This window comes from Anser brachyrhynchus (genome assembly GCF_964034855.1).
Source record: "Anser brachyrhynchus genome assembly, chromosome: 1".
Taxonomy (NCBI): Eukaryota; Metazoa; Chordata; class Aves; order Anseriformes; family Anatidae; genus Anser; species Anser brachyrhynchus.
This window is the reverse complement of record NC_137694.1, coordinates 2537092-2563819: the sequence shown is the minus strand read 5'-3', so window position 1 is coordinate 2563819 and position 26728 is coordinate 2537092. Positions and strand designations below refer to the sequence as shown.

At 42.9% G+C, this 26728-nt stretch overlaps 1 protein-coding gene across 5 annotated transcripts in view; it reads right to left on the bottom strand.

Annotated features, from left to right (window-relative positions):
- CHCHD3 (coiled-coil-helix-coiled-coil-helix domain containing 3) overlaps positions 1-14999 on the bottom strand; it is a 149767-nt gene extending 134768 nt beyond the window's left edge. For 2 of the 5 annotated variants that reach the window (XM_080578086.1, XM_080578088.1), the window contains exons 1-2: positions 7444-7470; positions 6771-6927 (exon numbers count right to left, since the gene is read on the bottom strand). In XM_080578086.1, the coding sequence (XP_080434212.1) occupies positions 6771-6927; positions 7444-7455 (169 nt within the window). In that variant the 5' untranslated portion in view covers positions 7456-7470. Of the gene's footprint in view, positions 1-6770; positions 6928-7443; positions 7524-7902; positions 8185-12463; positions 12540-14797 lie in introns of those variants that run through there. The other 3 variants (XM_080578087.1, XM_080578089.1, XM_080578090.1) reach the window with 3 other exon arrangements.
- Between the last annotated feature and the right edge of the window lie 11729 nt (positions 15000-26728).

Here is a 26728-nt window from a genome sequence, read left to right as displayed (position 1 = left end):
GTGGTGCTCTGAATTTTTCTAGACAGGGTTCCACAGCGGTGAACCCAGCAGAGTTACCCTTCCCAGCCACCGAGACCGGTCTTTTTGAAGGGAAGGGGCAAGAGAAGAAGTCCAGCAAGATGCAGGATGAAAGATCGCAGAATCATAGAATCAGTTAGGTTGGAAAAGACCTCTAAGATCATCTGGTAGCCTTTAACCTGGCACTGCCATGCCCACCATTAATCCACGTCATTAAGCTCTACATCTACACATTTTTAAAGACCTCAAAAAAAAAAAAAAAGAAAAAGAAAAAAGTAGAAAAAAAGATGAATAAAGGAAAAAAATTTCAAAGCACTGATAAGGTGGAAGGAAAGGGATGTGGGATTCAGGGGGAAATCTATAATTAAACTAGTCAAAGAAAGACTATTTGTGAGGTATGGCTGCTTGCTGATAAGACGGATCTTCATTGTAGCAGCTGTACCACAGATCAACATCGCTCATTAAGAAGCATCTGTCCTGAACATGTCCTCTTGAGGAAATTTCTAGAAGCACAACAAAAGGCTTAATGGTCAAATAAAGGAAGTCACAACGTGCTGCTTGTGGGAAAGAGAAGTAGTTATCTTCATTTTGCAAATCTGTTCAGCAGTGTGAAGACAATCTATAATACATAACGCTGATCAGGACATCTTATCAGGAAACACTCTGACAGTACCACTTGTCACCCATTTGTAAATGCTCAGAAAACATGCACAGAAGTTAATCACCCTCAAGAAGTTTACCTGTCAAGTTTGGATAAAACTGGTTCACAACCTTGAAAGTTATTGTGGGAAAGGGGGAGGATAAAAACAAGTTACATAAGTGGCCATAAGGCAATCACACTGCAGAAAAAGTAGGTCTTCACCTGTAAAGGTTAATGAAAGGAGAGGAAAAAAAAAAGGAAAAGCGTTTCACCCAGAGATATCATTCATCAATACATCTGCTGACCCAGTTAACCTAATTTCTCAGTGGCTGGAGCCGCGTGCAAAAATAAATCAAGATGCCAAACTTCTGCTTTGTGCAATTAAAGCAATCTAGCATTTATCACTAAACTTTAAAGAGCAGGAAAATTTTCCAGAAGCTGACTACTCAGAAAAAAAAAAAAAAAGTGGAACCATCTCCACATCGAGTCATGATTTTATTTATCAATGACATGGGCGCTGAAACTGTGCACGAAGTCTGAAAGCAATCACTTCACTTAAAATTAGGTACAAAGAGAAGCCTGCAGTGATAAATAAGTGGATCTTTAACAGCTGTTGTGGCGCTCTCAAACCTAATCTCCAGTTGATTCATTCAAGTTACACCAGGCTGATACAAGGATGTTTTGTATCAGCGTAAAGAAAACAGTAATTCCAGAATTTGTTTATTCAGCTCAGATGCAAACTACAGCACTCGGTCTCGTCACTAGAACGAGGAGGCTAGAATCTGACGAAGATCACTAGGATTTAGAAAGAATCCAAATCCAAATCCGAAGCACGAGGACCTTTAATCAGCATTTGTAACCAGGTCCTACAGATCAGAATCACTGACTCACGAAAGGAAGCGTAGAAGTACCAAGCGTCTACCTTCTTAGGTCTCAAGGGTAACGTTTCCAGCTTCCTACATCTCACATGGCAGCATGTTTAGTCTGAAGAATAGTCTGAAACACAAGTTTTAATAACAAAAAAGTGACAGAACACTTATTTCATGTAATATCAATGAGAGGGCACGAGAAGCCAGATTAGAAATAGCTGATGTTTCACGTATACGCACTGCAAAGGTATGGAGGACGCCCAGGTTGTGCACAGGAGCAAGGATTTGTTTCTGTTTAGTTCCCTTCCAGTTTCCTCCAAAGCACTGTAGTGTGTCTTCCTCCAGCTTCAGCAAATCTGGCTTTATATTTAGCCATCAGACAGCTACGGTATTGTTAATTCAGAGATGTGGGAGCTGAGGTATTCTCAACCCAATATTTTGCACCACATCACTGCTTCTAATACGAAATGAAAATTAAAGACAAAGCCATGACATTTATAACTATTTTCATTATTCAGAAACGATCGCAAAGGAAAAAATGCTGAAATGTGTAAAATTCTTGCAGTCATAATCTACTCATTATGAAAAATGTCAGTGTTAATGAGATACAGCAACAAGAAAAAACTTTTCTAAATGACTGGTCTCTAAATTGATGTACCGCCTCCACCGCTGATAGCTTTTTAATGGAGGAAGTTGTTAGCTGGAAGAAAAACCAAGACCCTACAGAAGGGTGCAGTGAACAGCAGCAGTGCCAAAAAAAAAAAAAAAAGCAGATGGGGTCCCATTCTAGATGGAGCTGCCTTTATTGGTCACCAAGCACTGGTTAGCCCAGCATGAAAGAGCAAACTCATGGGCTAGTTGCTCCTCAGATCCCAGAAAGACAGGGCAGGAGTTGAATAAAAGTTGGAGGGGAGGAAAAATAAGTAAAAGGCTGTTCTGCCAGGCGAAAGGTCAGAAACGAAAAACCTAAGGACAAAGAAGAGCTGGTCAGCAGATGCTTCCCGTTTATCCAGGAACACGAGGCTCACTTTTTCTTTGAGTAAATCGCTCTCTCCCCTCCTCTGCAAATGCCAGTGCAGATTAAAAGGAGCCGGTGTTCAGCCCCCTCCTCAACAGCCTGGCATAAAACCAGGCTGGTCCTCAGTCAAAACTTAACTGACCACGAGACACAATGGCAAAATCCAGTTCTGCTTCTCCAAAAATCAGTTTCTTTAGGTTTCTGATTAGCATTGTTACACACTTAGCCATTCTTACACACTTAAGCCACTCTTACACAATAGTCACTGCCTTTATAGTTCTAATGATTCCTGCAGATATTACTTTTTCTGCTTAAATTTCAGAATATCCAGTCCCATCTCTGCCTGTTGAGCAATGCCACTTGGTAACATCAGGGATAAGCGAGTCCTTTCCCTTCAGTTAAGCTGTTCCCTTCTCACCAGAAAGAAAAAGAAAAATAGGAAGAAAAAGCCAATTATCTTGGATGAAACACAATATCTCACCCCTACTCTAAATGACTAGCTTAGACTAGATGCTTATTTTTTAGATGATTAACAGTAGGGGAAATTAAACGTTGTTATGAAGCTAAAATTGAGAATCCAATAAACTGGCTTCAGGAAGCACTGTCAGGTGTTACAACAAATACGCAGATGTTGCAACAGACACACAACAAACCTGGAGGGCGAAGAGAAGAATGTTCTGCCTCTGGTTTTAAATTTAGACTTCAAACAACAGGTAGTAATACCTGAAAGCTAAGATTTCCAGGCTGGTGTTCCTCAAACTTTACTAGTAGATCTGCACATGAGATCATTTAAAATGGAGGAATTTGGTACGCATGCAAAAACGCAAAAGTCTTAGGAAAAAATAAAATCGTAGCAGGAGCTGGAAGTGCATAATGGTTCCCCGAGGTAGGAGGGAACATAAAGAAAAAAGACTGAGTGGTTACCTCCTGTTTAACTAAAAAAACAAGCGGTAGAAACCTTTCAAGAAGCAGCACTTTACAATATACTTAACCTGTCTGATCTGACAAGTGATGAAGAGGTTTAGTAACACTCGGTTGCAGCCTGAAGATGAAGGAATAAAACAAAGCTTTTCTTTTCATCTTAATGTGATAAACCATGCCTCTAAAGCATTCTTTAATATCACACTGAAGATTCCCTAACCTGTATATAAAGCATGATGGAAAGCGAAGTAGCATGATCTATTAAACCCACGAAGTTTTATTACTTCAGCAGGGTAACAAGACCTCCGAGTAATGTTACACCTAACAAGCGGTGTTTTTAAGTAATGCTAAGAAAAAAAAAAATGCACTTAGAACCCCCTCCCACTTCGTGTGATTGGAAATGGTCTCTTACCACTTCACTGGAGGCTTGGTTTAGAACTATTTGGAGATGTTCTTCCCTCATAACAGTCCCCACTCATTTCATTTTAGCGACAGCTGTAGTCAGTGGAGAGAGAACTTGGATAAGAACACATTTTACTCTCAAACTGGAGAGGATGTTCTATGGCAGGATGACAATTCCCTCGCACAGTGCTATCAAGACAAATACTGGTACAGGCAAACAATTCCCATTTACTTATCAGCTTTACTTCATTAAAACCATCAATATTTTTGATTGTATTCTTTAAGACAGCAGAACTATTCAAGCTGCTTCAAATGACTTTCACTCTAACCGTCCTTTAAATTACATACCCCTTTATCTCAGTCAGCTATCTCGACTTTTCAACCTATAATCCCAGGAAGGTCTCCGAAGGACAAAGGAGAAAGAGCTGGGTTTTGTTCCGGTGCCTAGACACAGCACAGAGTAGAGAAGTCAAAGGCTGAAATCTCACAGGAAATATCCAATTGTACAGAGAACATCCACTGCCGGCAATCTCCAGCACGTTTAACTCTCAGTATGAACCAAGAACTTCAGCATACATGAACTGTGATTTCTGCCTCTTCCCAAATCTGCCCTGTAACCATACGATGGATTCTGGCTGCATTTTCCATAAGCTTATCCCAAGGCTGAGCTCCGACCGTCTATGCTCAGAGGCCTAAAACTTTGCCAGGATTTAACTATAAAACCATTCAGTGCTCAGCGCTAGTAAAAGGCGATGGCAACAACTCCATGCATAAATGCAAAAGCATTTAGTCCTTAAAATTCATTATTACATGCATTTGGCAAAGAGCTCCATGAAATGCCTACAATCTCTTTTTCCCAGGTTATTTTTTTTCCCTATATTTTCAGGAACAATTTCACTGGCTTTCTTAATTCAGCTTGTTGCTGTACTAGAAATTAATACAAGAATCCCACGCCACAACTAATAGTTGTCTTTAAGCCTGATTTTCCCCCACCTCCTAGAAGATTGTATTTTAGCATGCACAAATCTTGTGCTTCCACATCAAAAAGCAGGCAGTTCTAACTTAGAAGCCATTTCTAAGCAAATTCTTTGGCTTTGCTTGTTATACTAGCTATGACAAAAATTGCTTTATGTGTGCACCGCACAACTACTCAAAGATTTTTAGAGCAAACATCTGCACTCAGTAAACCCTAATAGAGCACATGCAGCCTAAAGCAGAATAGCATGAAATTTAATTTTGACAAATCCACTTGAGACCAGAAAAGCACACAGTATGCGGTACATAAGAATTACCTGTTTCAAAGAATATATGGAAACAAAAATGACACTTCTAAATGAGTGCCACTGAAAGCTAAATTCTGCCTATCCGCCAAGAGATGCACACACACAAAACCACTTGTGAAAGGAAAAACTGTAAAAGAAGCTCGCTATCATCGAATGAATCTAGCTCAGCCTAAGACCTAGTTAATTATGCTTCCAAGTGGGACAGGATTTGAGGGACTGCTCTTTCCTTAAATTTCATGTGGAATGTCAAAAGTTCTCTATCGGTTTTAAAATGAGATCCCCTAATTACATCAATCAGATGTCCACCTGAAACGTGACAATATCCGTGGGATATATTTGCTTTCTCACTCCGACCTGCATGCAGGAGACAAGAAGGAAAAAAAAAACTCAATTCCACCAGCTCTCAAAAATTCAATTCTTCCATTTGCAGAACCCCTGAAAGCTTCAGAATTCGTTTCTTTAGCTCCCTTTACAACTCTGAGCAACAACAAATAAAGCAATAGCAGGAACAGAAGGAGAAAGGCGGGCTGGGAATCAATTACTTCAATTCCAGCCATAAATGCCTCCCACACATGGACCACTTTTTCCATACAAACTTAAACATGATTGTTACATTACAGTGAGAGAAACAAAGAAACAGGGAGAGAAAGAGATGCAGAGAGACATCTCCATTTGGCCCGTCCTTCTACTGCAAGCACAAACTTAATCCAAATCTGCACCGTGACAAACTCTGGGCTAATGCTAACACAAATGCCATTTCTCGGGGCACATTTAAGTGCACACATTTCATGCAGTCTACTTCAATACTGAGAGATGAGTAAGTTTTTTTAGGGGCTTACTTGGGTTTTGTTTGGTTGCTTTTAAATTGTTATTATTAATTTACCAGTAAAGGTTATTTTTTAATTTAAAAAAAATGAATCTTCCCTTGAACAGTATTATTTCAGTTTTAGGGAAAAAAAATACAAATCTAGTCTATGAAAACTTGAAGATTTTTCTTTTCAATAAAACAATTTGTGTTGCTTTTCATTGAAACATAATCCAAACCATTTTTTGCACTATCATGCAATGGACTAAGCGTACTTCTGAGATAACACCATCAAAGTTAATACCTGATAATATAAGGACTGTTGCACTGAATATAGCAATTATAATGTCTGTGCCACTCAATAATGACATTTGAAGAATTTCTACATAATATTCCCATATCCTAACCTGTGCTACAAATCACCTCTGTCCTGCTTTTCCCTAAACTGACGGTGTATTTCCCAGAGGTGTGCTCATGCTTGTTTCCTCCCACTTGCACTTAAGCCACAAATGCTGAAGTTGCTTAAGCAGCTGACTTAGGAAAGAAACCCAAGTTTGACAAGATCTGCAAAGCTGTTCCAAAAGCCAGCTGTCACCAAGAAGGAAGAGTGACGCTGGTGGTCCTTCATGTGCTCCTGCTCCTCCCGCAGACACTTCTCGGAGCACACGAGGTTCAATTCAGGGAGCTAAACCGGCACAAAACTCTTCTTGTAGGCGTTTCCTGATGGATTAGATCCCCTTGACACCACCTTAATTATAGGATGAGACGTGATCAGACATGAGACCATTAGATGAGGTTAGCTGTAAGAACATACCTTCAAATATCTGAAATTTGCTTGCGAAGTTCCAACAACTTCTGCCGTTAGTTCTTGCTCTACCTTTGGGCACTTGCGAAGTCTGCTGCTCCCCGGGTTTATCAGCACGCACAATGCAATTACAGCGGGCAGCCCAAAGGCACAGCCACGATGAAATCTCAAAGATGGTATTTCAGTGAAGAATCAAAGCATGTTTGAATTGGACAAGCACAGGGAGTATAGGACACAAGAGTACTTTGAGCAGACAGGTTTTTGCATTCCCACCTTAAAAAATTCTGTTACCAAGACCAGCATTTGTAAGGCTCCAGGTATACGGTTGTGTAACTTTCCTGCATTCAACAACCCAAGTCTTTTAAACAACTACATTAGGACTTTTCCCCTATTCTCTAACACCCTACCACACCCACCCAACCCTCCCCCAGTTACGTGCCACCTTTCTGATGAGGTTCATACTGTACTTTTAGGATGCAGAGTGAGCTAAGCCCTCCCACAGCTCTCCTGTCCAATTTCCATTGGCAAAAAGGAAACCAGAAGTGCCAGCTGCATTAGTTGCTAGTTTTTCCTTCTAATTTTAGTCCAATTTTACGAGGACGTACCCAGCCATCTGAAAGCATTCACAGCGCACCTTGCACGTCACACAGACAGTGAGAACTTTAATTTATGCAAAACTTACTTCATCTCCCATGCATAATTCCAGATTCCCTATACTCCTGCAATCCAGTGACATGAATGTCAGGCTCGAGTAAAGATTTGCTGTTAGAGTGACAGCACTAAAAGTTAGGCATCTTTAGCAGTCGAGTGAGTTACAAGACGTTTCACCTTTTGATAATAAAATACTTCCATCAATAGCGAACCTTTAACCCAAAGAATATCAATATACATCACCAAAAATAAAGTTATGTCTGAGAAACTCGGTGACAACTAAGTGGCAATATAGCAAGCCACATGAGAGCAGAAGTGAGTGCTGCAGCACCACGTGTAAGAATACCCAAGACAGCTTGTTCAGATTTAGATCATGCGTCAAAAAACACATGCCCTGAGCAAACTATAGCCTGGGTATCAAAAGCAAAGATGTTTTGATGAAGCTACCCTCCCTCTATGTGTCAATATTTTACACCATATAGCCACTTACCTCACCAAGGGCAGCAGGATGTACCTTAATAAAACTGCTGAATGTTGTTTGCAATATTATCTTGCCACGATGGGAAGTTTAGAGGCTTCCAGGATTTTCAGACTGAAAGCCGAGTCTTAAGTATTCCTCCCAAACCTCTCTAAATCCCTTCAAAAAACTTCTTTTGTAGAAGTAAGAAACCAAACCAAACCTACAAACACAGCAGTTTTTAGGAGATCCAAATCAGGGCCTTCCAGGCTACCAGCTGTCCACAGACCAGCTCGGTTTGTTGGCTGGGGATTCCTACTTGATTGATTTCACAGAGGCTTCCAGTGCCAGTTAAGTTTAAGAACTTCTACTAAACAGTACCCAGATCTGTACCTAGAATAAGGGAAAATAAACATTATCAGAGAGACCATGCTCTCCTGGTTGCTGCTGCAGGAGGAAAGGTTGCAAATTCATGTTACTGGCTAAAAGGAACAGCCTGAGATGTAGAGGTGTCTCACAGCAAGACAAAAAACAGGGAATCAGCCCAGGCACAAAAATGTCTTGCTAAAGCTTTGTTATTGTTTTCTTGTTTGTTTGTTTTTCCTTTTCTAAAAATAAGAGGAATTTTACAAAATAGCGTCACAGAAATGTCACTTCATCTTTCAATTTATATAGAGAAAAAGTGTTGTTGCAACAAAAAAGTGGATGAAAATAATACATTAAAGGGCACAGATCTAACAGGATTTATTGCAGAGGATTCTTGCTTAACTAGCATAAATTTAGCAAAACCCTGTAAACTTCCAGATACTCATAAGAAGTGCAAATCCAAATCAATTCAAAGTCACAAGAAATAAAGCAGAGCCTCCCACAACATTTATCATGAGGTACTCCAGTTCTAGTTTTATTCATGCAGCGTCTGACTCTCCAGAAGTACTAGTACCAGCAGTAGGAGTAATGAGAATATATACGTGCTGTAATTCTTCAAACAGTGAGGAAAAAAACATTCCTAAAAGCTGGACAAAGAAGAAGGGCAATGATCCAAGTAAAAAAGTCCTCAGATACGATCCCCTGGGCTGCACATTGCCCAGGTGATCATAATGGCCCCCACTTGCATTTTAAAGAATAAAATGCTTGGTTGCATTTAGGGTGAGAAAATAAGTTTGCTATCTCCAAATCTTAGGACTGCAGAGTCATTCGGGTTGGAAGAGGGCTCAGGAGGTGATTTTGCCAAATGCTCTGCTCAAAGCAGGGTCAGCCTAGAGATCAGAGCAGGCTGCTCAGAGGTTTATCAACTTGCACTTCGAAGACCTCCAGGGATGGACAGAGCACACTGCGCTGGTGCTTCCAGCTCACTAACATCTAGCAACGCTTTACTCATCTCATCATGACACGGTTATTCCTCGTTTCCAGCTTGAATCTCTCCTGCTTTCGTGTCCACTGTCTCATCTTCACACAATGCACCACCAGGTGCCTGTTGCCAGCTTCTCAGTAAGCCCCTCGCTGTTACGGGGATGCTGCTATTAGGTCTCATGTAGGAGTGGGTGACACACGTCCTCTACTGATTTGTTTCCTTGAGGACAGTACAGTAACAATAATAAATAACACAGTTTAAAAAAAAAATCCTCTGTATCCCCAGTGTAATCTGCTTCTGCAAAGGAAAAAAGAATGTCTGGCTGAGATGCAGAAACCTGATAACTTAAGCATTTGTTCTCCCCCCCGCCTCCACGACAGACTATTAGCCTTCCTGACATGCACTAAGCTAAAATGAATTAAACCATTCCCTTTGTCTGCTACAACTGAAGCTTTAGGTATAATATACCCTCAAAAAAAAAAAAAAAAAGCTCTCATCTGACCAAATTACTTTTCATCAATATTGCTTTACGAATTGCAGACATGCTTTAAAGATTTTACACTTGTTAAATATTTTAGTGCGTTTAATATTACTCAAAAGTCATAAAATGATCCAAGCAAGCTAGGATGTTTTAAGATGCAGTATTTAGATGCCAGATTTCATTCTAAATGTGTATGTAATTTCATTTTCCCACCCCAAACTGAAGTCAATAAATACATCACGTATCAGCAAGCAACAAGACACACACTTTCACGTGTAATCTAATCCATTATTCCTCAAACAAAAGCTATCAAAGACTTAAGGAAAGGATTGTTTTTAATAGCTTTAACATTTCTCCCTCTAGACTTTTTTTTTTTATGTAGACAAGCGTTATTTGTCTAGAACGTACAAAGATATAAACGCAGGCTGACAAACTGTCAAGTTCTGAAGTTGGCCAACTGGTGGTCCAGAAGCCAGAACCAGCCTCCAAACACCACCACCCTTGGAAAACTCTCTTCAGAAGCAGCGAGAGATCCACTCTGTCCCAAAAACCACTCACCGTCCCCAGATTCACATGCGGGAGGGGAGGAGCCACCTGGAAACAGGTCTCTTATTATCAGTGCAAGAGGCTTAATGAAAAAAAACACACTACCAAGCACACCTGCATCACAGCAGAACGAGTCTCCCCCACAGCCATCAGCAGAGAAGTTGAACGTTAAGTCATCAGAGCGCTAGCTTTGAGGCGAGTGCCGCTCCTGCAACGCCACCTTATCAGCCAAATTCAGACTCCTGACGAGCTAAGATGTAGCTACAAAATAAACAAGCAGGTTGGCTGCTCTCACGGCACAGAAATTCACTGGTTTGCAACTCTTCATCAAAAAACATCCGGCAGAGAACTGGATGGCAGCAGCAGCATGTACTTAGGTATAATTTAATCTTCTTAAATACGAATCATTGAGCAACGGGCGTATGACCCTGATTACCCTGCGTAAACACAAGCACTTCACCTAAATTACTAGTTCTCAGAGCAAAAATACGTGTAACCTTTCCCGAGCTTGCTAAGAGTCAAGCGATTCATTAGGCCCATATGTGCAAACTGTGAATTAGTAAAGAATTTGAGATATCACAGCCTTCATCTCCGGTGCCCACATCCCCAAAATCCCAGTCGATGTTCACAAAGTTATTGCCAGAACCCAGGTTTAAGGATGAAAAAGCAATGAGCACCACAATAAAAGCTGATAGAACGCACAAGTACGGTTTCATAGAAATCCTTTACCTAGAATAATTTAAATTCTGTACCTAGAATAATTTCTTTTATCTAGAGTAATTTCTTCACCACACCAAAACGCACGTTACCTTGTCAGACGGACACTATTTAAACAACAAGCAAAGGTGGACAATCTGGCAGTTTGTGTGCCAGCCCTACTATTTCTAGATTTTACTTAAGCAAGCACCAAATTCTAGGCAGTTTTATCGGGCAAACTAAGTTTACAAGCCAGTTTAACTCCATTTTAGCACGGGTATTTTCCTTGTCTTCGCTGTGTCACAGTCTTCCCTTTCATAAAGGGGAAAGCCAAACCTCTAAAGCAGCAGCACTTGGGAGCTGGAATATTTGTGAAACATTCTGGGGTGGATTCACCTGGCCCCCTTAGACACTGGCATCTGCACTCTTCACCCTGGCTCTCCTGGAGCCCAATTTGTCACATCCTCAAGTACAATTCCCAGGTAAGCCACACGAATCGTCCCCCCAGAACATCTTTTTCTTCCCACGGACTGCACAGGGAACCCAGCACAGACACAGCCACCTGCACCATAAACTTCTTCAGCCATGCGGCAGGAAACCACCCTTCTATGCTTCAGATGAAAAAATGATGTTCTGCTCGTTCAGATCCTGCTACGAGGCCCACTGTTGCCACAGTTCTCATCAGGAGGCTGGATTTTAGCGTTTTTTTGTTTGTTTGTTTTAAATAGCAATGCAGAAGGCCCCTTGGGAATATCGTTACCGTGAATATTTCTGAAGCACCGATAGGAAAAGAAGCCTTCCTCGAACCTTACAGGTTTCACCCAGTCAACAGCCGTAAATCACGAGCTCCAAGCCCTGCCATTCGTTTTCACTCCTTTGGTAGCTGCGTCACGTTCACTCTGCTGAACTGTTTTAAATTAGACCAGCGCCTGTCTGGCACAGAGCCCACTCGATGCATTCGAACGGACCTCAAGAACGAAAGCACAAAGAGGCAAGAAAGCCATCATTTTACACAGCCGGCAAGCTGTGTAAACTGCACGCAACTTGTTTCCACTACTCCATAATGGGGAAATATATAAAATATTAAAAAAATAAATATAAAAAATATATAAAAATAACACATCATTCTTTTATCTTCGGGTTAACCATATTTCAGCTGGAGCTTACTGTGCTAAACTTCAGCGTTGATTAAATACGCGAGAATTTTCACTTCAGGACTCAACGTGTTACTTCCATATTTGTTTTTTTCTAATTTTAGAAAAGAAAGGCCTTTAGATAATAAGTTAGAGATGATAACTTAAAAAACAGAATCTAATAAGCAGTTGTGTTGCACGTATTATTGTCAGAAGAAAAGGAAGAGTAATATAACTCGTCTGAAACTGCTTCCTACTTCAAAGAGACCAGCAAAAGTTAACGTTAAAAAAATCCTCTCAGTGAAATGGCGACGGGTTTGTCACAACGCTCTGAAAGGTAAATTAACTTTCCTTCCCCTCGCCAAAACACAGAAAATACAGGCATACCTGCACTGGATGATCGCTGCTGTCTTCCACTGGGTGAAGAAGGTTCCTTCATACGATCAATGACACTGTCGGAGAGCTGAAAAATACAACCCCCAGCCCAAACTGAGTCAGACCGCACCTTTCCTTCATCTCCGTTACCCCTCTCCCCCAACAAAAATGAAGTAAAACTTAAAAATAAAAGAGAGCATAAAGCCACAAAATGAGATATGCCAGCAGCTAAAATGTTATCAGCAGCACGCAATAAACTACTTCAACCATCCTTCCTCTTCTTCATGGGGTCAGCACTTAACTCCGAGAGCAAAGAATGAGACTGAACAAGGTCATTTTGGCTCTCGTACCACAAGAAACTGCTATGACCAAACAGAGGATACAGGGAACGGTAAAGGAAACAACACCCCCTTGACACGCTGCTTGTAAGAAATCAGCTTTTTTGCCCTTCTCTGTTATCTGGGTACCAGAGGACCAGCACGCTGTGCAGTTGCAGAGGAGCTTCATCCCAATACAGGTCACAGCACGGAGGTCATCCACTAAGCTTGTCCTAACGCTGACACACGCACACCCTAAAGCCCTGGCACTGATTACGGGGACTCTAACTGGGAATTCGAGTCATGCCCGTATCAGATCTACCGTTGCCCACAATAAAAAATAAGAGAAGTTAAAAGAATAACATGAGACTTCTTGTTTTCCAACTTGAAACCTGCTTTTGGTTTCTTCAAACATCAACTCTATAAAAATATGCCTTTCACTGCCCATGAAAATTAATTTTCATTAGAGAATTCTTTACTAAAACTACAGCATGACGTCTCTCGCTGGTAGAAACGTATGTTAGAAAAATTTTGCTAACATTTGCGGGCTAACATACGACTTCTAGTGTAAAATTCCTCCAGCGTAAGGTTTCTTACCTCCATCCTAAAACTCTGAACTTCACACGACACAGCCTTATGTATGTAAACAGACCCATTTACAGATGCCCTACTGATTAACATCAGTTATTTAATGAAGCTAAATCTTCCTAGGACCTGTGACATCATTCAGGTCACACTCCCACTATTTCAAGAGCTAGGATACCTTACAGAAATCTCAATAGCACTTCCTAGTACTCAAGCAACCAGAGCCAGCAATAAAGTAACAAATATTGTGCAGGAATCACAGAACACAATGTGTCAAAGAGGACGCTCTCTGCTGTGCACCCTATGTTACTGTCACCTATTTGCCCAAGACCCTTTGATGACCAGAACAGGGAAACATCAGCATGCTGAAAAAAGCAGGAGTTACTGCCGTCCTCTGCTGTTCACCGCTTCTCCCCGTGAGCAGCAATAAAGGGCAGCTGCTTATCTTTCCTGCTGGGAACTGAGCCGTGCCACTGATAAATTTCTATGCCACAAGGTTTTGTGGTGCGGTGTCAGGAGCTTTCTGGTACGTTACTGGCAACAGCGTGCCCTATGTAGGGACAGAACAGGAATGCTTCTGTAGGTGCACAATCATAGATTGGCTTGGGATGGAAGGGACCTCAAAGATCATCTAGTTCCAACCCGCTGCCATAAGCAGGGACGCCATAGAATACGCTGTGTGTAAGAGAACAAGGGGACAGGAGGAGCTGCGAGACACAGAGACCAGGGGAGATGAAAGCAAGTTCTATGAGGTGCAGCTGAGGGAACTGGGGGGGTTTGGTCTGGAGAAGAGGAGGCTCAGGGGAGACCTCATTGCTCTCTGCAACTACCTGAAAGGAAGGTGTGGGGAGCTGGGGGTCAGCTACAGGTAACAGGTACAGGTAACCAGTGATAGGACTAGAGAGGATGGCCTCAAGTTGTGCCAGGGGAAGAAATGAGGAGACATTTCTTCTCAGAAAGAGCAGTCAGGTGTTGGGACGGGTTGCCCAGGGAGGTGGTGGAGTCACCGTCCCTGGGGGTGCTCAAAGAAAGGTTGGACGTGGTGCTTGGGGACATGATTTAGTGGGTGACACTGGTGGTAGGGGGATGGTTGGACCAGATGATCTTGGAGGGCTCTTCCAACCTTAACGACTGTAGGACTCCAAGCAGCTCCTCCAGCCCTCCCACCACCCTCACGCTCCCTGCCTGCAGGAAACCAGAGAGGGGCCAGAGCAGCCAGCCAGCCAGGGCAGGCCTCTCACTGCACGGCGAGGGAAGCAGAGCCCTTCCCCTGAGCGCCCTAAGTGACAAAACCCATAATTAAAGGGGCGGGGGGGAGGGGAGCGACCGCCAAGGGGCAGTGACGAGAGAAGAGAAGGGCAGGGCCGGGCCGGGCCGGGCCGGGCCGGGCCGGGTCGCAGCGGCCCCTCAGAGGGTCCCCGTGCCCGGGGAGCCCCGCTCTCACCCGCACGCCCTTCACCACCGTGATGTTCTCGTTCTCATCCGCCTCGAAGGTGACCCGCCGGGTGCTGCCGCCGCCGCCCATCTTCGCCCGGCTGCCACCAGGCCGCGGCCCAGGGGACGGCCCCAAGGAGACTGCCCGTGCCCGCTGCCAGCCGGCCCCGCAACAAGGCCGCCCCTCGTTGGCCCGCCGCTCGCCTCGCCCCGCCCTCCGCGCTTTGAAGCCTGCGCGCCATTGGCTGCGCGGTGGTAGCCATGGAAACCAGGGAAAGAGCGGGCGAGGTACCCGGAAAGAGTGAGGAAACTTTTTCGGTTTAAACTTCCCGAGGGGGGCAGACTACAATTCCCAAGATGCTTAGCGCCAAGAGCGGCCGGCGAGGGGCGGGGCGGCCGCGCAGTGCCTGCTGGGTAGTGTAGTCCTCTGCAGCTCCGCGCTGGAGTAGCCGTCCATTAGCTATGGGGCCGGGCTGAGTGTGTGGAGAAATGCCGCTGGGGCCCTCCCGGTCCTCCCTTCTGGACTCCTCACAGCCTCTCCCGGGGGCGTGGAGGAGCGTGGTTGTGCTCCTGTCCTCGCAAAGCCAGGCCCCTGTAATGGGGCCTCAGTGGGCCCCTATGGGATTGGTGCCTCAGGGCTGAGCTGGGGATGTGGGGCTGAGCTGGCACCCCTGCCCCTTTTCCACTTTATAACGCCATAAAATTACCCTTCACATTGCCCCTGTGGTCGAGTAGTCTCTTTTCCAAGAGCTGAATAATGTCAATAACACATAATACATTTTCTTTTCAGCCCACAAGATAAACTGCATCGGGATGTAACTGTTCAGATAAAATCTGCTCTGTAGGTTGGGGGAGTCCGATGTCTTACCTTTACCAATTGTCAGAGCTGCAGAGGTATGCGCTGGGCAGAGGCCCAAAAAGAGGTATTCTCTAGTGGGTAACATTAGAAAAAGAAACGCATTCTGGATCCCAGTGGTGTCAGAGACACCTCTGAGTCCCTAGGTATGAGGCAAGAAATACCATTACGCAGCTGATATATATGAATATACATTGTTTTTCCTCTCATACCGTCTGGCCTCTTCACTTATTTTACCCACTTAACACATCTTGTTATTAGCCCAGATTTAATGCACAGTGAACCCCGTCTTCTGCGACCTCTTGACACTGGTCAAAAATATACAAATAATAATAACTAGATTATTTGGAAACCCCCCTTTTTTTTTTTCCCATTCCAAATCCTTCCTCTGCTTAGCTCAAGGAAGGCTATCCTATCTGTACCGAAGTGACCTGAACCCTTCCCCTCCCTTGCAAGACATCCGTCCCAACGTGTTGACTGCTGCTCACAATGGATTATTGCAGCTCATGTCAACTGACTCGTTTCATTTCTCTGAATAGATGTAAACATCAGGTCGGTTGCATCAACAGCGCTGTTCACATGTCCTTGATATATTTTCAAGCAATTTTTATTTGGATGTAAAGTGTCTGTCAGACGACATTTGAGCAGTATCTGCCTTCCTTGGGGCTTAAGATATTTGCTGAAGCATTGGCTGATAGCCACTTCACTACATAATAAAAATTGCTTGAAAATATATCAAGGACATATGAGCTGTTCTCTTGAGGTACGTGACGTAATGTTTATGCCTGTTTTTATAGATGTTAAACCAGTTTCTGTGAGGGGGCAGTATTATAAATTCAACACCCTGGTAACTCTATACTTTTAAGGGAATAAATGGACCATGCATCTATCTGTCTTGACACTGTGTGAGCACCAGCAAGCTGAGGATATTCAATTTTTTCCTTCTGCACCAGGAATGTTTTTAGAGGGTCAAATTGTATTTATTCAGTTAGCTACATAACTGTTGTGGAAGTGCCCTTCTCCAAATCAGAATTGAGCTCTTCTGATACATTTGTCCTCTCCTCTGTTTGGAGAATTCTAAGAAAATGCTCTTGTCTTGCTGAGCAGATAGATTTCTATTTAGGAATTAAGACTTTAACAACAGCTATTTTCTACTATGTGTTTCTCTGATTGTTTTTGTATGACTTGGAATTACAGAACACTATACCATATGTATAGATTGGGGCTGGGGGTGGGGGGGGAGAAAACATTCTTAAAGAACAAATGGGTTGAATTACATCTCAAAATTTCTTTGGGTCATTTTAATGTGTCTATAAGGTTCACTCACTGTAGAAAAAGCCAGACTGAGGTACCCCAGAATTTATGGCTCCCCTGTAATAGGTGGAAATGAAAGACTTTGCTGCAGGCCAGAGCTATCTATATGTCAGAAGCTTTTCTGGTGGACTGTCAAACATATTTGAGAGCTCTTTCAAGGGCATTTCTGGATGAAAAAAGTATTACAAAATAACGTTAGAAAAACATACAACATATTTGCAGACCAAAAACCGTTCATTAACAACTGATTAATAAACTCATGTTTATTTTGCAACTCTCACAAGTAATTTGTAAATAGAAAAAGAAGTTTTTCTGTGTATAACTTTAAAAGGTTTATATGTTCTCATAAATAACATGCTTATTTTAAGAGTAGTGTCTATCAGTGTGGTATACAGATTTAGCTGTTTTGTGGCATAGAAAAAAATAGTTTAAACTAATGCGTGCAGGCAGCAGTTATAATCAAAACATCAAAAAAGAGCTCAGAACAGAATAATTTATGCTACTACTCGGCAGTGTTAATCCATCTACAGGAGTTCTGTGCAGCCAAGTCAGGCATCTTTTGATATGTGTGTTACCTCAAATGCCTGCGTCCTAATCTTCAGTCACAGTAAAACCTTTCTGAGGTACATATGATAAAGTGGCATGCCCAAGGTCATTCAGTAAGTCAGTGCCAAAGAAGCAGAACATTGGTCTTCTGTATCAGTTCTCTTCAGTGGTTACTAGAGAATACATTTCTACCAAGAAAGAAAGATAATGCAAGAGCAAAATAACAAATAAAAATATAGCAATCAATACAAACCCATTAACTGCTGCTGATTCTTGTTTGATCTGAACCCATTTATGAATTGTGTAAGCCAAAAATCCATCTCAAACTGGTAAACTTCAAATATTTCATCGTATATCTGAAAAACAAGCAGTGTCTTATTAGGTTAAAAACATTCATTTCTTATGGTGCTGTGTGCTTTTCCACATACCCCAGACATTTTTATGGCCAGATTATAAACAGTTGATCCTTCATTAAAAAACAATGCTGTTGTTCGGTCTTGATTTGTCCTTGCCTGGACATAACTCCTTTGTGGTAGAGGTATTTCTTGTACCACTTGATACTCAAGTGTTAGCTATAATGTGAAGCCACAGAGTAGTGAAGGACAGCATTGCCAGACATTCACAAACAAATAAATCCTAATGAGCCCAGGAACAAGTCGCTATTAAATTTCAGACTCTTGTCTCAAGACTTATAAAACGCCATGAAAACACTTGATAGGGGAGGTGACATATAAAGGCTCATTGCACACCTGCTGCGAGTTTTTATTCTGCCGAGGATCATCCTGCTCGGTCACTGCCACGGTGAGCATGTTGTACCGTATGACTTTACGTGGTTATCCCTTGATGGTAATCTATTGCTTAGAAATGTTCAGCATGGAAGGATTTTGATAGTACCTAGGTTACTCCTACCAGCAATGACCGTAATAGCAAAGTCTGCAAGCTCTCCAAATCAAAATTACTCTTTCCTGTTGGATGCAACAATCCACGGTGCCTTCTGCCATAAGATGAGATTTCATCAGTAAATAATGGATCTTCCTTGCATTCCTGGTGTGCCAAATCCTGCTTCCGTTGATACTATTGGCACAGCTTTCAGTACCTGTTATAGCTGCAGGGCAAATTAAGCTAAGCCATCCCATTCTTCTAAGTGAGCTTTGCAAACACATTGAAAAGCCCTGGTTATATAAAGGGCAGAACACATTCCCTTTCAGTTCCATTTCAGTCCTTGCAGAGGCTGAAGGTTCGTGGCTCATCTCAGAATCGATGCTTCAATCGTTGTTTCACTTTTCACAGCCAGTGTGTTGTTCTCATTAGTTTAAGACAAGCGCGTGCTTGAATTTTGCCATGTGCTCAGCAGCACCCTATCGGCAGCAGTTACCAGTTGATACCACAGGGAGAATTGTATCTGCATGGTTTGAATCATCAAGGTTAACAACCCAATCAATGAATAACGATTAATTATTATTCTTTTTCTGAGCAAAAAGTTGACTTCAACTCACCATATTCATTGCAGGAGCGAGGCTGGGTTTAGTTATGTCTGAGACAGCCCCAGGTTATGAGTGCCATCTGCAGATCACCACCGCTTCCTCGAGATCAGTTCTGGAGTGCCTGGGATATTTTATTATTCTTTATTTCCCTATTGGCTGCTACACACTGTGAATTGGTTTAGGACTACATATAAATCACCCCAGAGATCTCCGCACTTCCACGGAGGTAGCCTGGATTCCTTGCAGCACTATCCACAGGAAGCTGTGGCAAAGCTGACTTAGTTAACGCACATCATGCAGTTCAGGACCCTCAGATTTGCCCGTGGGCTTCAAAGCTTAATATATTAATATTATGTCATATTAATATGGGATTATTTATGTCGATATACTTTTATCTGACTGGTGTGGTTCACATCAGTTGCAAGTGAGCAGCAGAATTAGTAGCCAGCCTGACTTGTCATTTCCAAGACCAGATTTGATTCATGGCCTCATTTCCTGTTTTTCCTCCTGCTGCTCACAGTCTTTTTTTTTTTTTCCTTCTCCATGGTCCATTTATTAAATGTAGAGTTAGAAACACAATTAGAATTTACTCAAGTCTATAATGTCTGAATACTAAATCTTCAGAACAATAAAAATTCTTGCCCAAACCTGTCTTATCTGGGTTGCCTGTTCAGCTGATGAACTCAGCCTTCCTCACTGACAGAATGAATAAAAAGAAGCACAAGATTCGATCAATTCCAAGCAATGATGATGTGAATTATTCCGAAATTCCCAAGCACTGCAAAAAGGCCCGCAAACACAAAGGCAGAGCAACGGTATTCATTTGGCATTCTGTATACCCTGAGGTATGAAGCTGAAAAGCAGAAGTGTCGTGGTGCTAAACACTGATACAGCCAAAGAAATTGGTGAGGTCCCAAACAGAAGAGGGGAAGCTGTCTCCTGTGGACCATTGAGAGGGTTCTTCTTGAGTATGTCGCAGCAACACTGGATCCAATTCTGCCTCGAAAACATTCGTGCAAGACTGTTGTTGAATATTGGCAAGAATTCAGGCTTGGTTTTCAAAGGTGCCAGGTTTATATATGGTGTCCCACATCCATCCCTGGCCTCTGCCACCTTAGGAGCTGAAGTTTACCTAAGCACAAGAGCAGGTGCAGACATAAGGGGTAAGTTAAGAATATTTCCCTTTCTTCCCTCATCTTCTAGCACGCCACAGATTTACTTCTAAAGGGAATCCAACACTCACAAAACATATATATATATATCATTTGCAGAACTGGTTATTAGAACATTTGTTATGGGGGAACATCTGCAATTCAGGCACAGCCGAGTATATTGCACGGGGAGCTCAGCTCACCCTGACAATACGTTTCTTAGGCAATGGTTTGCTTTCAGGCTGCTCTGCGCATTCAAGCTTCCCTCTGTGCCTGGGCAGATGAGTCACGTGAAAGCATTTCTATTCTAGGTTATATTTTTGAGTTTTGTAGGGTGTGTAAATATCTTTCCCATTTACCGAGCATCTGAAAACATTTCCTAGTGTCCGGTATACCTGGAACGAATAGGTTTCTCAAATCATTTCAGAGGCACAAAGCCTGCAGTCTCTCTTCTAGAGTGGTTCATCCATTTTATAACCACAGCCTACTGCTGCTTTTAGCCAACAAAATTCCTTATCTAGCCAAGCATGAGGTGTCTGCGGTGCAGCCCAGAAGAGTGGTGGTGTTCAAGCCCTGCAGATCACTGCAGGGTCACAAAAAGCACAGGTCATGGCCTGAACACAGCTCACTTCTCCCTCTAGAGGCTGGTCCTCTGCTCTTAAACTCCAATGAGCTTTATAATGTAGGCACCCAAAACCTGAACTACCTTTCGAGAAGACTCGGCATCAATTACAGAGGCAACCCAGGGCGATTGTATTCCTAAAGAAGGAATACGTGCCTAGCATTAAGTGGTCTAACTGCCTCCCTAACTACGCCAAGCAAATGTCTGCCCTAAAGAAATCAGGCTCGATTCCTGCAGACAGCTCGTGCCTTTGTGGCAATACCCTCCGAAAGTCTGCATTTGTGATGCTGGCCGCGAGGACACCTAGGAGGAAAAACCTGACCACCTGGCTGTGGAATGACCTGCTCAGGATGTTGTTACACTGAAATTTGCGTTATGGCCTGTAGGAGATGAGCTAAGAATTTATTGCTGCTAGACCCGATAATATTGGAGCAGTCTAGTAGTCCAAACTAATTGATATTTTTTTTTAAGCCTCATCATCAATAATGCAATTTGAATTGTTATTACAAAAAGCCCTTCTTGGTCACTCCGCCTTCTCTCTGGCGTGATGCTCACCCTGCCTGCGTCCCTCTGCACCCCAGGGCTGACAGGCTCGGGCTCCCTCAAGCACAATCAGGGAGAAGGCTGCAAGTCATCACCCTGGGGTCTTCCTTGGGAGAGTGTGATGCTCATGGCGAGGATCTTCCTCCTCACCCTTGGCCCCCCCAGAGCTATCTTCATCCCCTCTGCCTCCTCTGCCCCCTTCCTGGTCCCCAGTGCCCGTTGCAGAGCTGCCCAGTGCCCACCCGGGCACTCCAAGCATTGCTGTCCCTTGGCCATGGGACACTTGTGTCACAGGGACACCCAGCTCAGCACCCAGCAAGCCCAGAGCCATGCTGAGACCCTGTGGTGTTGGGTCAGTGCAAAGCCTGTGGCCTTCTGCTACTGATGGCACAAATCTTACTTAACAGGCTACAGTACCATCGTGACAGGGTCTGCGGGATGAAAATCAGAGTAGCGAAAATACTTGGAAGATGGAAAAACGTGTTTGGACAGAGCTGTCTTCAACTCTGGCACAGCACAGAGCAGGACCTCACCTCGCTTCAATTTCTGAAAGCTTATAGAAAACAAAGAAGCAAAATTCAGTTTTATCTGGTTTTACTAAATTAAGATGCAATACAGAACAGAGAAGAAAGCTTTTTGTTTCTATCCTGCGTATTGTTTTTTTCCTGAACTTGTCTCTTTAATACACAGGAAGGTCTAATGGACTGCAAAAATGAATTGCTTTGTAGAGGAAATTCATACCAGAAGGTCAGACAGATTGTATCGGATGCCACAGAGATCCATGGATCCAGGCGATCATTGAAGACAGGGAGTTGCCTGTCAGAGGTGGTCTGCTGCGCCAGCTTCATTGCACTTGCCTTCGTAAATACGCGAGCGGCCGGGACTGCAGCACATCGCTGGGTTCCAGCTGCTTCGCTACAAAAGCAGAAGGATTTAGTATTTAACATCAATGTCGGTAGAACCGTTTCATGACCTTCAACAGGCCCCTGCCCCCTATGGAGTTATTCATCAGAAAACTTGGCTGGGCTGTAGCATCATCTTGGCCACATTGAAGTGCCTCCCGCAGAGAGCATCAAGGGCTCGGGGACTTAGCATTGATAGTCGCTCTGGCCTCGCTCCTCTGGGGCCTGAGTCACAAGGGCTGGGAGCTGCATTTTCACAAGCAGTTTTTTGATCATTATCTATCCTTTCTGCTTTGCCTGAAGAGAGATTTGAAGTAATCTCTGTTAATATTTGACGCTTCTTCCATCATATCATTAGACGCCTCCTTCCCTCCCTCAACTCCTTTTGGTTAAAATGTACAATTGCTCTCAGGAGAACTGATATCTGATACTTTTGCATATTATTTGTGCTTCCTTAGCACCTAGGAAGACCAGCCATGGAACAGGCCTGCACGGTGGTCAGAGTTGCAAGAAGCAGCAACAAGCTGGAGGGATAAGCGCTCCGTGAGGACCTGGAGGCTGCTTCCCTGGAGAGCTCCAAGGCTACATCGCAAGTGACATGGAAACCCTTCACTGCTGAGGAACTCAGCCTCAGCCCAATGGTGATTCAGACAGCATAAAAAAGACACAAGAGAAGAAGAAGAGAAACAAAGGATGAGAACAGAGGGTACTTTTCTGTGCAGTCATGGAGCTGGGATCTCCATGAGGGATCACATAGAGAAAAACTCAAAGGTCATACAGGATGGGACAGTCATTTACTACTTCCCAGCAAGGTAGCAAAGGAAGTCAGAAAAAAATTGAGGGTGCTTGTGTACATATACTAACATCTTCCACCCTTCTGTAATGAAAGTTTCACTATGCTCTGTCTCTTTACATATTAGTACCGTGGGGACATCCTTCTACTTCCACCCTGCTATTGACCTGTATCCCATCCCCAGTCCTTCCAGCAGACATTGGAGAAGTCATCATGTGTTGGGACATCATCTCCACTGCTACTAAAAGGGACTTTGTTTCTTTACTACAGCTTGCTCAGCACGTCCAACATATTGTCCACCGTAGTCTGAAATAGCATTCTCACACACAAAGTAAAAAACAGAAATGGCGTAGGATGTGTGCAGAACTCTTCTGAGAGGGAAGGTCGTCATTAGTGGCTTGATATGCAAAAGAAAAAGCAACACTTAGCAGTCCTGGATATTCACTTCATTGAAACTCTTCCTATAGTCATTTCCGCAGGGAAATTCATGCCAGATGAACTAGCCTCAATATTATGGTTATTTTTTGGGAGAAATGTAAACCTTTGGTTAAATCCAATAGCCCAAGCTGCATTGGAGGAAAAAGGATCAACATCACTTTGCTAGAAATTGCCTGTAGCAAGAATTATTTAATTCTTCAAGAGATCTTAATTTCTTGTATACAAAAAGAAAATGGAGTAGCAGCCAGATTGTTTCTTTACACAATTTTCTGGAAGAATTTCCCCCAAGGAGATCATAGTTCGTTAATTGAAAAGTACCTGTATTTCTTTTATCTCATTATAGTAGCTTTAAACAAGACATAGTCTCGGGGAATCAATGGGGAAAAGTCCTCTATTTGCCATCCAGGGTATACTATTCACACTGTTTGCTTTTCCAGTAGTAAATTTTCAAAGAGGCTGTCAGCTAAGTTAGTGAAGTGCCATAATAATTAAACAGGAGATTAAACAGTTCAGGAGTAGAGCAACTAATGTAAGGAGATGAATTTACCTCTGCATATAACGTGAGTGACACCAGTAATGGCATTCTGCCCCCAAAATTAGAAGTATTCTAGAAGTAGGTGTGGGACTCTGATAAGAGTCCAAGAAACAATTCAATGCTTAAAACAAAGCTTGACAGTGGATCTACCTGACAAAAAGAATACTGATGGGTTATTTGATTAAGTGGTTTTTAAGCAGTTTCACAAAGAGAAAATATTGGAGCTTCTCAATCTAGCAGAAGAAGGTGTAACAGAAGATGGGTGTTAAAAGAAGAGACATTCAATTTGCAGAACAGATCAGCAAGGCACTGGGACTAACCCAAAGGAACCGGTAAATCCTCTGTCTCTTGCCTGAGCTTCTACAGCAATGTCTTCTTCAGACAGGCAGAAGTTATTGGTAAGTGGTTGAAACTGAGCAGCAGGAGGTCAAAATAGATGATCCAATGATTTCCTTTGGCATTAAAAAATATACAACTGTAACTGCTACAACTTCATAGTCATCAACTAATTTCCCTTGGCATTAAAGAACTCTACCTGTAACTGTTAGGGCTTTGTAGTCATCAACTAATCTGCCTATTTGGGGCATGTGGGAGATGAACACAAAGAACAAACTCTCGTGCTGCTTTGGAAAGTCAGGTACCTACTCAGACCTGAGTGGGGTTATCCTATGAAACACCAGAGTGTAATTCAGGGAACGGTACTGTGTTATTGCCTGTGTTAAGCACCTCAGCCAGTCAATGCTGAAAGTGTGACTTCCAGAAATGCAAGCTGGCTGAGCCTCACATGCCTCAAAGCAACCTGTCACACCAATTCCTGTCAAGTATAATTCCTTCCCCCAGAGGCCAGAGTGTTCGGTACGAGTGGTTACCAGTACAGTTTGTCCGGTCCCTTGCTGAGTTTGACTCCGTCTAGCAGAGGGCACAGCGGACACATATTGGCCCTTCTGCTCATACACCCCAGTGGCCAGAATTTTGTGCAGACACTTCTCTAGCTTCTCCAGAGGGTCATTCTGTTCAGTTTGTTGGTTTCCTTTCTGGAAGAAAGCGTGCAGTCGGCTGCTTGCATTTGCAACTGAGACAGCCACAGCAAAATCTAGAGAGCTGTGTTATTTGCCAGGATGGACAGGAATGGTTGAGTCCTCTGTGAAATAGCAGATTGATTAATTATACATGACCCAAGCTGATTATTTACTCAGTAAGAGACTAACACGGGATCTTTTGTCTTGTTTTGAGTCTTGCTGGCTAATCTGTTTGATTAGGCAGTTTGTAAATAACAGGTTAATAAAATTTGGGAACATTAAACCCGAGTGGTGAGTAAAGGGCAGCCAATGCTCACATAAAAGAGCAGTGAAAGAGCAAGATTTCTTTTGAAATCAATTGAAATAGGAAATAGGTAACAAAGAGAGAAACAAAGATGATTATCTAAAATGTAGGTTGTATTTTGAAAAATCCTTAATTATTTTGCAAATGCATCCACATGGCGTATTGAGCCTGAAAATCCTTTTGCCCAGCTCCATCATGCGCTCCACAAGGTCTCCTACCCTAAAAAAGGGGACAAGAACTGGAGGCCCACACATTGCTCACCTGCCTTACAGTGAGGATGACTGGCAAAGACCCAAACCTTCAGGCTCGTGAGCCTGCATTCAGGCCGTAGTCTGAGTATTGCCCTCCTTCTACCATAAGCGAGGACCTTTGGGCTGAAATGAAGTAGTACGAACTATAATGAATCTTCTGTCAATGCCTATCTCTTCTAGGAAAAATGAATACAGATTTTTCATTCAAGCACAATTGCATGAAAGAGAATGCCGTTGCATAGTCAAGCACTCAAAAGTTCAGAGACGTCGGCAAGCTCTCAGAACATCCCCTGTGCATATGCATGATGGTAGGATGTTAATTACATGATCCCATACTGTTTCTTTCCACGGGACACATACCTTCAGTGCCCAGGATAATGGTGCTCCTTTAATGAGCAGCTATGTGATATTCTGCTTTCACATTGTGGTTCTGTGTGTGGCCCTGTGCTTTCTTTTCTGCACACTATTCAATCCAGCTCTCAAGGCAGTGATTAATGCTCTCAAGGACTTCTCCATGGCAACAATCAATCTGTCATTCCCTAATTTTCAAGTGCCTTACTTTGCAACATTAACAGTGTTTTCTGTTAAAATGGTATGTGTTATGCCCCGTATTTTTAATGCTAGGTTTTAGTCCTGGCTGGAAAGCTCACATTTATATATCTCTTGATTTCAAAGATTGCTGAGGTAGTAGTAGCAGGATACTTTCCACTCCATACGATGTGGTTGCCTCTGATAATTGGGAGCCACATTCAGTGATGCAGAAGGGACAGTTCTGTCCTATATTTCTATTTAGGTTTAGTAAATAAATGATTGCATATGACAAAGATGCAGTAATTGACAGGAGTTTGAGGGAGAAGAAGAAGCCAGGGCATCCATATGAATGAGGATGCCAAGAAGCAGTTGTCCTTTCAACCGTAAAGCCTATGCCCAGCAGCATGTCCTCAACAAGAGTCCTGGAGGTGCTCCACAGTCACCCAGTATGCAAATTTGCTTTCTATTTTCATTCCTTAGAGGTAACCATCAACAGATGGTGTTTTGAAACACTCATAATTTGGGCTAATAGAGTCACTGTTGCCAACTGTCCTGTCCTCCAAGTAGTGATTAGATTTATTATTATTAATAAATAGTACATAATAATGATACAAACAGTCCAAACCCTGAAGTCTTTGGTCCTAAGCACCTC